This window comes from Cuculus canorus, chromosome 2 (genome assembly GCF_017976375.1).
Source record: "Cuculus canorus isolate bCucCan1 chromosome 2, bCucCan1.pri, whole genome shotgun sequence".
In the NCBI taxonomy this organism is placed as follows: Eukaryota; Metazoa; Chordata; class Aves; order Cuculiformes; family Cuculidae; genus Cuculus; species Cuculus canorus.
Window position 1 is genome coordinate 23,080,267 of NC_071402.1, and position 13,346 is coordinate 23,093,612.

The window sequence follows — 13,346 nt, forward strand, 5'->3', positions numbered from 1 at the left end:
GACACTGCGGCACAGCAAGCAGAGCTGCCCATGCCCACACATGGCGGACACAGAGGTGCCCACGGCTGTGCGCAGGGCTGGTACAGGGCTGCCCACAGCCAGGCACGGTGGGCACAGGGCTGCCCATAGCCAGGCACCACTGGTACAAGGCTGCCTACAGCCAGGCACAGAGATGACCATGGGTGTCACAGAGCTGCCCACAGCCATTCACAGCAGGCACAGGGTTGGCACAGTGCTGCCCACAGCCAGGCATGGTGGGCACAGGGCTCACTAGAAACTCGTCTGCAGCTTCCCAGGGCTCAAACGGCCCTGACCCTTCCTGGGCCCCAGCAGCCAGGCAGCCCGAGCCCGGCGGCCCTGCTCCAGCGGGGCAGCTCCGTCAACAGGGACACCCGGTTACGCCTTGCTGAGCGCCAGGCTGGGCCCGGCCGGGACACACGAAGCCTCGCAGCCCGGCTCAGCCACGCCCCGGCACGTGGAGGGCACCACGTGCGAAGCAGCACGTGCCGCCTTCGCGGCCTCTTCCGGCCCCTCTGGGGGCGGGGCTGCCTCAAGCCCCGCTCCCGAGGTGCGTGCTTTCCCCCTCCTCTCCCCGCCCCCGCCTTATGTAACGCTCTCGGGCTGCCACGGGCTGGGGGCGGGGCTGCGCATGCGCGGTGCGCGTTCTCCTCCTTCTCTTCCTCTCGGTGCGGCGACGGAGGCAGCGGCGGCGGGGCCGCGCGGAGCCTTTTCCTCCCGCTCGGCCAGGGCCGCGCTCCCAGCCCGGGTGAGTGGGGCTGGGGACGCGGGTCGGGACGTGGGTCCTCTGGGAAGCAGCGGCGGGAGGTCGCCGGGCCCGGAACCGGGGGAGAGGCCCCGGGCTCGGCGTGCGGCGGGACAGGGCCTGGCGGGACCGGTACCGGTACCGAGGTTCCTGCGGTGCAGCCAGGGTCCTGGGCCACGTCGAAAGGAGCGGGGCCGGCGGGGCGAGGGAGGAGATTCTGCTCCTCTGTTTTGCTCTTGTGAAACCTCATATGGAGTATTGTGTCCAGTTTTGGAATCCTCAACATGAGAAGGATATGGAACTGTTGGAACGGGTCCGGAGGAGGCTACAAGAGGGCTGGAGCACCTTCCATATGAGGACAGGCTGACAGAGTTGGGATTGTTCATCCTGGAGAAGAGAAGGCTCCCAGGAGATCTCATAGTGACCTTCCAGTACCGGAAGGGGCTACAAGAAAGCAGGGGAGGGACCGTTTACAAAGGCTTGTAGTGATAGGACTGGGGGCAATGGGTATAAACTGGAGAGGGGCAGATTTAGACTAGATATAAGGAGGAATTTGTTCACGATGAGAGTGGTGAGATGCTGGCACAGGTTGCCCAGGGAAGTTGTGGCTGCCCCATCGCTGGAGGTGTTCAAGGCCAGGTTGGATGGGGCCCTGGGCAGCCTGCTCTAGTGGGAGGTGTCTCTGCGCATGACAGGGGGGTTATAACTGAATGGGCTTTGAAGTCCTTCCAACCTCAACTGTTCTGTCATTCTATGATTCTTCTGAACGAACTCTAGGGTCATTTTTGTGGTGTTCTCAGTACACCCCAGAAATCCTAATTTTCCAATAATTGAGCATTTACTCGGTGCGTTTCGACTGCATTGGTGTAACTTGCAGTATTTAAACTTTCAGTTTTTTGCTCTCGGGCATCATATGGAGCTTGATTTTTAAGCAGATATTTGTGTTCATGTTTTCTTGTTTGTCTTAGCTAAAACCAGCAGTGTTGCCAAATACAGGGTCAATGTGTTTGGCTGTTGCAATGTCCTTTTTAAAAAGCTCTTATTAAGGGACTAAAATACAAAGTCATATGCAAATATTTTATGAAAATCATTATCTTTCTGATTTCACCTGAGTATTTTCTATCAGGAGCCTGCTGGCTTGTGGAGGATTGCTGTAACGCTAGTGGAATAGAACCAAGATAAAACCTACTGCTCATTTCAGGGAATGCTAAGATATTGGAAATACATCTTCATTCTTTCTGGTTTGGGGGTTTATTTTGTTTCTAATTGTAATTTAGTGTTCTCGTTGAGCCATGCTTTGCACGAAGAGCATAAGGACGGCTGGTATGTTTAGGAGTAACTGTAGCATACAGTGAAAAGTTGACTGATATTTTTAGTCTTATTGCCATTTGTTGCTGTGTCTTATGGAAACTTGAATACCATGTGTATTTCTGTATGCTTGTTAATAGATGTTGTGTTTTCTTCTGTTCAGTTTTGTTAGCCATGAGGACTTTAAATTGTCCTGTAGAGAAACTAATGGGGGATAGGGAGGGAAGGTTGAAATATAGCCTAATACTTCTGCAAAGGGTTACATGCTGGTGTTAAATACCATGGAAGAACTGGACTGTGGCCTGAGCGGTGCAAGAGCTGTTTAGGTTACTGGACAGTCTTTTTGCTCTGTGTTAATCACTGTGATGCTTACATGTCCAGAAATTCTTGCAATACTGGTGAATTTCCAGATGTAGTTGATGTTTCATAAAAACTGCATTTTCATAATGGTTTTAAGGGCTTTTCATGAATATTTACTGGAGGACGCAGACTTGGATAGGCTGTTCTCCCTCTTGTAGTGGAAGGCCCTCTGTCCTTGTGGAAAGGAGTGCGTGACAGATATGTTGTAGCTACACAGCATGTCTCACGAGTACCGGTTAGCTCAGAGGGGCAGTAACCAGCTAGCCAGCCAGCCTCCTAGGAATGTTAGACTTTACTAGTTGCCTTGAAGATAATGGACTTGACTGGCTGTCCTCTGCTTGTGTAGTAAGACTTGTTATTCTGTGAAAGCTGCACCACTGGATTGTGTGTGGGCTGTGAAGGACTGTGAGAAAGATAATGGCAGAAAGTGGGCTGCCGGGTTATATCACCACACTCTGAAGCCAGCTCTGTCGGTGCACCCAGATCCTGCCTGGGGTCTGAACTGGAGGTGGAGTGCAAGCTGAATTGGGTGGCCTGGTGGGCTGCATGCAGGTGGAATGTTGCTGCTATAGAATACACTGGTCTGCTGCTCCCTGAAATGTGTTTTTTGTATGTCATTTCTTTTTGTGGTGGACTTTCTAATGGCTTATGGCAATAGTATTTGCTGCCTTGATGCTGCTGTGATATGTAGATTCATCACTTCTGATGGGGACAATTTTGCTTCTTAAGAAGTATGTATGCATGTAAAGTCAACTGAAAATCAAAAAGAATGGCCACCTGTAAAAATAGTTTTAAATAAAGAGGTGTGACTTACTGGTTTTGGCATTCCCAAATCCAAAGCAGCTCACAAGTATGTATACCAGAAGACAGTAATACAACTTGGATAATGCTTTGATTTGCCTTTTCTGGAACATATTTCAGGTTCCAGAAATAAAGATTGAGTCTTAAGCTTTAAAAAAAAAAAAGAGCAACAAACCCCCTAAATTTTACTGAACCTGTGAAAGTAAAGAAGTTTCTATTAACTGTAAAAGAAACTTTAATTATTCTGACTATTGAGAACACTTTTCTAAAGTAGACCTTGATGCTTTGTAGAGGAAGAAACCTTAGAATTGCCTAATAATTGTGATGTGTATTTTAAGAATGATACTAAAACCAGCGAGTCTTTCTTTACACAGTGAAAGAGCTTGAACAGACGTCTGGTGTGTACAAGCTGTGGGAGTTGTAGGCCTTACGGACAAAGCACATAACTGCTTTATGCTCATGGTTATGGCTTCTGAGTCAACTAGCAGCAGTAGTTTCTCACATTCATAGACTAAATGTCTTCTTTTTGTTATAGATATGGCTCGTGGACAGCAGAAGATTCAGTCGCAGCAGAAAAATGCCAAAAAGCAAGCTGAGCAAAAAAAGAAACAAGGACATGATCAGAAGGCTGCAGCCAAGGCTGCCTTGATATATACCTGCACTGTCTGTAGGGTAAGAGTAACTGAAGACAATATTATAGTAGGCAGGTCTATCTCCCAGCCTAGAGCAGGATTTTTTAGATTATGTTGTGGAAACTAAAATATTTCTTAAGCGGCTGCCTAGCTTGTTGCTATAAATATTTGCATCTCTTATGTGATAACTGAGTTACAAGAAAAGCTGAGCAGTCACGTACGGATCTGTTTTGGGTAGTTATTTTGCCTTCTGAATTGCAGGGGCCAGCATGAGCTGCTGGTATGATGTAAAAAATGTTAAAAGTGTGAGATCACTTCCTGTTTAATCTCCAAACGGAAGCATCTTTCTTTGTGATGGAATTGGCCCCTCTTGAAATCACTAGTTATTTATGTTAATGTAGAAAGGGAAAGTGGTGTTTCCAAAAGCATTAGTGTAAGTTTGATATGCAGTAACTTCTACAGGAATAAATGACTTGACAAGAGAGCAGAAACGTGAGCACTAATCAGATTATACTTTCTTTCTGACTGGTTTTCCTGAATGTGCTCATTTTGGAGCTGAAAGATAAACTTGCCATTTTCACTAAAAGGGTCAGTCCCAGAATAGATTTGTCACTTTGAATAAGATTCCAAATCAAGGGCTGCGCACTTAAGAACTCATAACCAGCTCCTCCTCTTGTAATTAGGCTGTAGCAGCAATCAAGTTAGGCAGTCGGTCCCTGAGACTATGTAGTAGCAATGGTCTGAGGTACCTTGTGCCAAAAAGAGAATTAACTGTGCCACGTGACTCTGCCCTGATAAACGCAAGAACTAGCTTTTGTAAAGATTTTATTCTGGAAAGGATAAATCATTGTCTTTTAGATGTTGAAAAAGAAAATTATAAGGAGGTAGGTTTTCTACAAAACCAGCACATGAAGCGTAAGGTCTACAGGGAGTTTTCTAGCAAGAAGAATACAGTTATCAGTGTGCCAAAAGAGTGTGCTTAAAATTACCTCTCTGAAAATCTGAGGTTAAATATTTTCTCTTAATCTGCAGCTAAATAACTGGTGCCTCTGTCACTAGAACAGTGTCATTGCTCTAGACAGTTTGCATCAGGAAAAAGAAAATAAAACGTGAGGGGAACAGGTTTTGTACTATCATTTAACTCTCGTACTGCGCATAAAGTTAAATCTCTCTCTTTAATCAGACACAAATGCCGGATCCCAAGACCTTCAAACAGCACTTTGAAAGCAAGCATCCTAAGACTCCACTTCCTCCAGAACTGGCTGGTGTTCAGGCATAAAGTTGCCTACAGGTCATTACCTTAATTTTTAAATGATTGTCTAAGAAAGGTGTATTATGAATCGGTTATTTTGCCACCAGCAACTGAGACTTAAAACTTGCTTCATTTCCTTTAATGTGAACATTAACTATAGGTTAAATTTGTACTCCTGGACTGTTAGCATGGGAGGAGTAAGCTAATATTTATGTAGGTGAAATGGTGGTGGCATTTCACTGTGTGTGGAGATTGTTTTAAAAGGGATTATTTCAAATGGTCATCCTTTGAGTTGTTGAAATACTTTCTTAATTAGCTCTTGCTTTGAAATGTTAGCGCTGCTTTGAACAAAATGCATATAATAAATACAATCAGTCTGTTGTAACGAAACATAGTTGCTTAGAATATTTCCAACAATTGAGCATTTTTATTCCTGAAGCTGTGCAAGTGAATGCAGATTTTTCTGCATTCAAATATAAGACTTAGCCTCTGTGCTAAGAGATTTCCCAGTAGCCAGTTGTTAAGCTGTAACTGAAAGTGATTCTAATAAAAGGCTGAAATGAGAGAAAAAGCAGTATTATGGTATTTCATTCACGTTAAGTTAAACAGCATTGTGTAACAGTTCCGCTTAACCGAGTTGTTCTTATTTTTTATAGGTGAGATCATGGCACCTATTGACTCTTCTGCTGTCAGACCTTACATAACAAACCTGCAGCTGCTTTTCTAAAACTGTTGATCAGCAAAAATGAAGGGGCTACAGAAACATTCATATTTTTATGCTGTTCCCTCTTGGGTTTCATGCAAAGACAATTCTGTGTAAATGTACAGTTGTGCCCTATTTGGAAATCCTGAAAAATCAGTCCATACTTGTTATAAAAAATTTTTTACAATTGTAATTATATTGATGTTCATATTGTGTAAAATAACTCATTTAATAAAGTAGTACTTTGATTTTACAATATCACAGATTAAATCCTTGTAGAAGTTCTGTTTCAACTTTCTGTATTATCTGCCTTATAAAATAATAAAACAAAAAGTGGAATTTTCCCTGTCCTGCCAAAAACCGAGCAGTATCATTCCACTGAAAGTAATGTACATTACAGTAAATTAATCTTAAGTGAAGAAGGAAGCAGCTCAGATTTACGATTCAGTGTGCTGCCTGCTCGAGCCCAGTTGCTAGTGGTCAGGTTGTGGGCTCAAGGTGCAGCAGACTCGCTAGAAGCTGCATGAGAACTGTGAGACTTCCTTCTACGTTTTTGTCCTGTGTATTGGAATCTAATACTGCAAGCCATTTTGAATGGGATTCCCTTTCTGTGAGGGATCACGTTCCTTGAAGTCATGCACTGGAGAGACTCTGGTTGTACTTGTTAGCCATCTACCCAATATAAAGGATAAAGAAGCCAAGAGGTGGCAGGTTAGATGCTTTTAGGTATTTTGGCTTGAAAAATGCTCACAAATATTAGGTTAAGGCAACTCTGCTCTTAGCTGAAATGTAATTTGAAAAGATTTGTAGTGGTATTTTGAGGAGTTGGCCACACGTGTTCCCCCTCAAATGTGTCTGATTATTTCAGTAGCAGCTCTTCAAGAAATATGTAAAATAGCTACCCATTAACAACCTTTCTTCACAAGCAGCTTAAAATAAGCTTGTTGGAAAAGAGCCAAAGTAACTAAAATAATATGGCTACATTAAGAAATCAGATGTGGTTAAATTTGCATTGAGAACTGGATAATAACTCTCGGGCCAAGAACATTTGAGCAGCTAAACATAATTCCCCTTAAAGTGTTCTGGGCTCAGTTCTAATCCCAGGTGCTACAGCACGGAAGTAGAGGAGAGGCCTCTGAATTGTGCTTGAAGGTCTGCTCTACAAGATCCAAGCTTTGGCATTTGGAGGGAGCTAATTTAAAGCTTTAGTTTTGACCTTGCAGTGAAAAGCAATACTAGAATTGCTGTGATTTACTGAGGTTACAAGGGATGTAAAAATTCTGGCGCTTGAGGTCACCCTTCCTCTGCAGCAGGACTGTCCATCTGACCTTCAAATGGCTTCCTAAAATCTAGGACCATAGCCTCAAAGACTCATTCACTTAAAAGAATGCACTTGGTATTTTATTATATAAAGTCAAAGCCTTTGTCTTTGTCCAATCATTTGCTCTTTATTGAACTACTTCTGTGAGACTAGCTTCCTGTCCTCTTTCCTGTGACAATATCTCTGTAAATACTTTGGCATAAAGTTTCTCTGTATGATAGTCACTCCAGGATAACCTGTACACCGCTTAACTTTTGCAGATAGTGTTGTTCTCCTCCAAGAGTATCCCACTACTGCACTTGGACACCTGACATCAGAACGTAACGCTTCATTTATTTTTCTTTAATGTTACCAATACATTGTTCTGGCAAAATGACACCCACAAAGCAAGAAATCTGCTCTCAACCTTTGTGCTGTGTGGGGGAGAGGTATTTAAATGTTCCGATGCTGTAGTTTGTCTAAAAATACGCTGAGTGCAAATGGGCAAAGATGTCTCCTGCACTGATTGGTATTTGGAAATCTGGTTTTACTTTGGAATATCTGGGATGTATCCATAGCTTGGTCCTGAGGTGAAGTATATGTTCTATTCCTTCAATTCAGATTGTGTAGCATTAAATAAAAAGATCTTGTTTCATAAACAATCTCTCTTAATGAGCACTGAAGAGCTGAAAAGCTGCATTGCTGGTGGTATGGTTAACTTCAGTTAGAATTGTATTTTCAAAACTTCATGATGCTCAAGTTGAAAATACCCTATGAGGTGATGGGGTTTTATGTATTCAAAGGCAAGGGTGATCCTCAGTTCAATAAGCTACCTGCTGTAGCTGCAATCTCAATTACAGAAATAAATGAAAGCTACAATTGAATTGTCATAAAGGCTTCATAAGTGTAGGGGAAATGCTATAGTAAATGTGGGAATTGTTCTCATTTAAAATATCTGCAATATTCTTTGTACCTAAACAGTCAGAGGAAGGTCTAGGAGTTCTCCATTATCTCTTCCTGATCTGAAGAATGGCACCCTGTTACCTGGCTAAAGACACAGTTGTGCATTGTAATGTGTCTGATTAAAGAGAATTAAAAAACTAAAATGTAAAATGTCATATTTCCTGCCTGCTTTTAAAACCAAGTATTACTGCACTTAAAGAATTAATTTCCTGACTGTGGACGGTCCTGGAACTTGAAGCTGTCTAACTTGACAAGAAAGAAAAATAGGTGTGGAAAGTTTCCCATGTTCCCTTGAGAAAGATTAATCTTTGTGCTGGGACAGTGTTTAGGTAGATGGTTCTCATGTTGTCAGTATTGGCATCAGCTGTCGTGGGTACTTGTGGAACAACTTATAAAAGTGATTTGGGATTTTCAGAAGCGCTCATGTCTTCTGGGAATCTCTTAAAAAGGCACCTGAAAATGCCCTGCTTAAAATGTTCTGAAAGAAGTCCCACTTTAGATTCTGGAGTAGAAGTTGGTACGTGTGATTATGGTGGGGACACCTCAGGGAGTACTGAGAAATCAAGAACAGATTTACGATGTGCATCACCCAGACTGACTTAGGCTGGGTTCTGTACCTCTAGTGTACCTGCCTCTAAGGGTTTCTGATCTCTTGCTATCAAAAAGCTGTGTGAAAAATCTGAAACAGAAGTTGAAGTTGGCTTTATCTTGGTCTTCCCAAGGTCTGTCCACTAAACTCAAATAGTCCTACAGAGTCCACAAAGTAAAGATCAGCTTGTGTTTCAATCTACTCAGCCCCATTCTGCTGTGTGTAACTCGAGGGCCTTTGATTTGCCTATTTTGAAGCTTACAGGTTTCACAGTGGACTTCAAATTCACCCCTAAAACTCAGCTTCAGGCTGGTGTTCAGTATGTGCTTTCCCATATTGTGTGGCATTGTCAGCAGTGTCGCCTTTGTCCAGACAGTGGGAGGATGTCACGTTCCGCCTGTGGAATTTTACTGTCCATTTTGGAAATTACTGGGAATTTTTTTGATGCATTGTCTGTTGTGTTATGTTTTTTGTATAGATAAGGCACAATAGAGACTCTCTGAGAGAGTTGTGTTACCTTGGTAGCTTTCAAAAAAGAAGTTGAATAGGTTGGGTGCGTCTTTTACAGTTCTCTTGCATGGCTTTTAGCATTGGGGTTTCTGGGAACGAAGTGATCTGTAGTTGTTCCCAACAGGAATCTTCAAGCAGTGTTGACCTTTTTCAGGAAACATGGCACAGCTTTCCTCTGAACAATGCTGTCTATTAAGTACATAAAGATAAGGTCCATACAGTTATTTTGATGGCATGGCAAACATATTAGCGCGTTCCCTGTTCATAGCTGTTACAAAATCACAAACAGTGTGCATAACATGACTAAAAGCTGGAGACCTTTCAGAGGAGTAAGGACTAGGGGAAATCTCAGTTAACTACTCCATCTCCTTACTCTGAGATCTGATAAATCTGCCAAGACTCACTAACAAGTGTTTCTCTGACTCTTAAAAGCTCCCAACGAAAGGGATCCCATGACCTTCTCAGCAGCATGTGCCAGTGTTGAGCCATACAACTGGAGAGTCACCACAGCAAGAGCTTATCCCTGCAAGTTAAGTAAATTCTTCTTGTTCTTAATGACACTAGCTGTGATGAATAGTGTCCTCATTTGAACACATGCTATCATGTTCTTCGAGTCTTCTCTTTTAATAAACCCACTTAATTGAACTATATTTCATCGGTCACGTCTTCGAAGTCCAGTGATTGTTGGTGCTCTTTTATGAATCCTCTCCAGTTTGTGTTTTTAAATCGTATGGCCCAAAACATGACCCAAAGCGCTAACTGAGGCCAATGCAGTGTAGCTGGAACAATTAACTTATGACATTTGCATACATTAGTACTATTAACACACACTTGAATTATATTTACCTTTTTGCAATGGCATTTCACTAGGTCGCATTCAGTTCCTGGTCTGTAAGTAGTCCAGATTCATTTCGGTACCACTAATAATCTCCATTTTGTGCCCATGTATTCGGTGTCTGCGTACCTCTCTCAATGGATCTCTCAGCATTCTAGACCTGTTTCCTATGGTGTTTACAGTTATTCAGGTGTGCTATCATGGGAAGTTCTTGCAGATGTCCTCTTTTTACTCTGTAGTATGAGTTTTTCCTGAACACACTGAATGGGATAGATTCCAGGCAAAGCCTTGCGGGACCCTGCTTGGGTTTCTTCCCCAAGTTCCTAGTAAACCTTTGGTAACTGCTCTTTTAGAGCATTTTGTACTGCTGTGATTCTTCTCATGGACGGTATGGATTGGAGCCTCATATTTCACCTGTGAGGACTTCGCAGGTTGACAGTATCAAAGGCCTTTGTGCAACAGGGGGATTTGGGATCCTGTGCGCCTGTAGCCACCAGGACAGTTTTCACGAAGATAGAAATGGATGGTAGTTGGGTATGATGTACTTTGTTCCTAAACAATCCACATTGGCTGGCTGTTGCTGGGTTACTTTTCCATGTGTGTTTACAAGAAGGATTTTATAAAATCATTCTAGCCTTTTTCTAGGTTTACATTGATTGGCAGAGTCCCCTTCTCTTTAAATCCTGTGTGCTTGGCCCAGAGCTCTCTTGGACACTTTCTGTGTTCTATGAGTTCTCAAAGAGCAACATTCATGGTCCACACTGACATGGCTGATTGCTGGAGCATCTGAGGATAAGAGTAATCGGCTACTTGATTAATAATATAATCTGCCAACTTGAATACCATCTCAGTCCTCTGAATACTTCAGCTTGCTCTTTCAACTCCTTAACGTGTTTTGTTTGGTTAACTTCTGACTGAAGTCAAAAGTGCTGTTTATTACTTATTCATAAATCTTATCTTTCATTTTCTTTCCTTCTGCATCAAGTAATGTGCCTATACTTAACTTTATCCTTCCCTGGTTATTTATATGCTTTATCTCTTCCTTTTAGAACCTCAGCTGTTTCTTTGACTCTGCTCGTGAAGGTGGTACTTGCTGACTTCTGAGCCGTCTAAAACCCAGTCACCTGTCTGTCTCTCAGGATCCACATCAGCCCTTAGATTTATAAAACACTGCACAAACAATGAAACCAACTCTTTGAGAAAACTTTTTGAGGGGTTGTTGGGTTTTTTTTTTTTTGCACAGTTTCAAAATATAATCCATCCAGGTCAGTCCATGGTCCCAAACATGTCAGCTGCAAACTTTGTCATTAAAGCTTGAGATGCGCTAAGCACTTACGCACATGTTGGCAGTGTGAGAAGGACGCTACAGATCAGATTGGCCTGATAAATCTCCTGATGTGCAATAGCTGTTATGCTGTATATAAAACTAAACAGCACTAACTAGAGTAAATAGTTGAGTGACTTTTCACCAGACATCATTCTGATCATTTCTTCCTCTATTTTCCAAGACTGTCCCTAAATTTTAATCACTACTATGTGTTCTTTTCCACATGGATGCTGATGCCATACAGCCTCTTGTGGGAATGTATAGTGTCTGTCTTCTTTACGTTTTGTTTGCCGCTAGCAGGGGTAATACCAAGCTGCCTGTGTGTCTCATATGGTGCTTTGCAAAATGGAGGATTGCCTGGGAAACAAATACATGCTGATTGCGCAGCATACTTTCAGGCCAACGAGATGGGCCTTAATTTTTAGTTTCTTATTCCTGATGTGCCTTCAAGGTCCAGAAGCCATTATCTGCTAATGGCTTTAACTGGGTTTTATTATACCTGTTTTCTTTAGCTGTAAATGGTCACTGCATATTTTGCAATAAAGTGGTTGCTTTATTTTGATTTATTTGTGGATCTTTGAAGGGTGAAAACTGAGTATTTGCTTCTCACCAAAAGAATAATTGAAATGATGCCTTCTGAAGGAAAAAAAAAAAAAGTCTGAAATGTTTGTGTATATCCTGCTGGTATTCAGAATTATTCTCATTACTCACTTTCTGTTACAGTAATGCTTAATGCAGTGGCACTTTCTCTTGCTAAAGCAGATACAGTTCAGATTTCCTGTCACAGTGGGCTGTGTGCAGTATGAGAACCGACCCAAATAGTTTCTCTGCAATGGAGCTCCTCTTTCTTTCTGCACAGAAACAGAGGGGAAAATATTGGTTTTGTAACTAGATTTCACTTGCTGTATTTTGTATTTGGAAAGCAAATTTAGATTGATTTAGATTGTTTGGGGGAGTGGCTTTAAATTGGAAGGAGCAAGATTTAGACTAGACATTAGGAAGAAATTCTTCACGATGCCGGTGGTGAGACACTGAGCAGGTTGCCCAAGGAAGGTGTGGATGCTCCATCCCTGGTAGTGTTCAAGGCCAGGTTGGATGGGGCCTTGGGCAGCCTGATCTAGTGGGATGTGTCCCTGCCCATGGCAGGGGGGTTGGAACTGGATGGGCTTTAATTTCCTTCCAACTCCTTCCATTCTATGATTCTGCAATTTCCTAAAGGGCACCTACTGCTGCTATTGGCTCTTGCCAGATCAGCAATAACAGAGAATATTTTTCTTAGGGAGGCCTAAGAAATACTGTTTATTAAGGACCACGTTAAGAAAGGTGAAGAAATAGTACACAGCTGCTTTTTGCTGCTGCAGTAAATCATTCAAAGGATTTGCTATTATGCCTCTGAAAGCATGAGCCGTTATGCAGCTGAAAGAATGTGGTGCTGTTTGGATCATAACCACCACTACTGAACGGGGATGACTTTTCAGCTGCTGTACTCTTTCTAAAAGGACAAAACATGCCTGTATTTTTCTCAAGTAATTATTGAATTCTGCATCACTAAAGTCAGTAGCAACTTAATTTTGTCATTTGCTAAATATGCACGTGCGTGTGCAGAAAGCTAGAATCGATTTGACTGACCTCTGTCAATCAGAAGACAATTTCTGCACTAATCTGTCGCAGAAAACATACTTGGTGCTCTACCCAGATGGACTTCACAAACTGCCACTGATACAATGGTAAGATATTTTTGGACTGCAGTCACTGTCAATCCTCAAAATTTCTCCTGCTATTTTATCATGATTTTTTTAACTGTAAACGCTGTGTGGGCAGTATGAGTGTGGACCTCAGAGACACTAGTGCCCCATGGACAGAGATTTGGAAACCACTCACTTAGACAGTTCTGAAATGAATCATCTTGCTTGCTTGATCTGCAGCACCAGGCATTTTCTCAGGACGCAGACATGTCTGTGTCACCTTCTTTTCCCCAGCTTTGCCAGGAGTAGGCGAAAGGG

At 42.5% G+C, this 13,346-nt stretch overlaps 1 protein-coding gene across 2 annotated transcripts; it reads left to right on the forward strand.

The window, feature by feature from the left end:
• The first annotated feature begins 606 nt into the window (after positions 1–606).
• ZNF706 (zinc finger protein 706) lies at positions 607–8,231 on the forward strand. Of its 2 annotated transcripts, none has more exons than XM_054059896.1 (4): positions 607–766; positions 3,768–3,904; positions 5,048–5,155; positions 7,401–8,231. In XM_054059896.1, the coding sequence occupies exons 2-3, from the start codon at positions 3,770–3,772 to the stop codon at positions 5,141–5,143; spliced, it is 231 nt and encodes a 76-aa protein (XP_053915871.1). In that variant the 5' UTR covers positions 607–766; positions 3,768–3,769; the 3' UTR covers positions 5,144–5,155; positions 7,401–8,231. The 2 variants fall into 2 exon arrangements, with proteins under 2 accessions (XP_053915871.1, XP_009556290.1); XM_009557995.2 differs by lacking the exon at positions 7,401–8,231 and adding an exon at positions 5,773–6,940.
• Positions 8,232–13,346: the final 5,115 nt, after the last annotated feature.

Bases quoted from the DNA above. Each gene is read 5' to 3' on its own strand.
- ZNF706 (XM_054059896.1), top strand. From the start codon at position 3,770: ATGGCTCGTGGACAGCAGAAGATTCAGTCGCAGCAGAAAAATGCCAAA. The intron at 3,905-5,047 runs GTAAGAGTAACT...CTCTTTAATCAG, and splicing joins ATACCTGCACTGTCTGTAGG to ACACAAATGCCGGATCCCAA.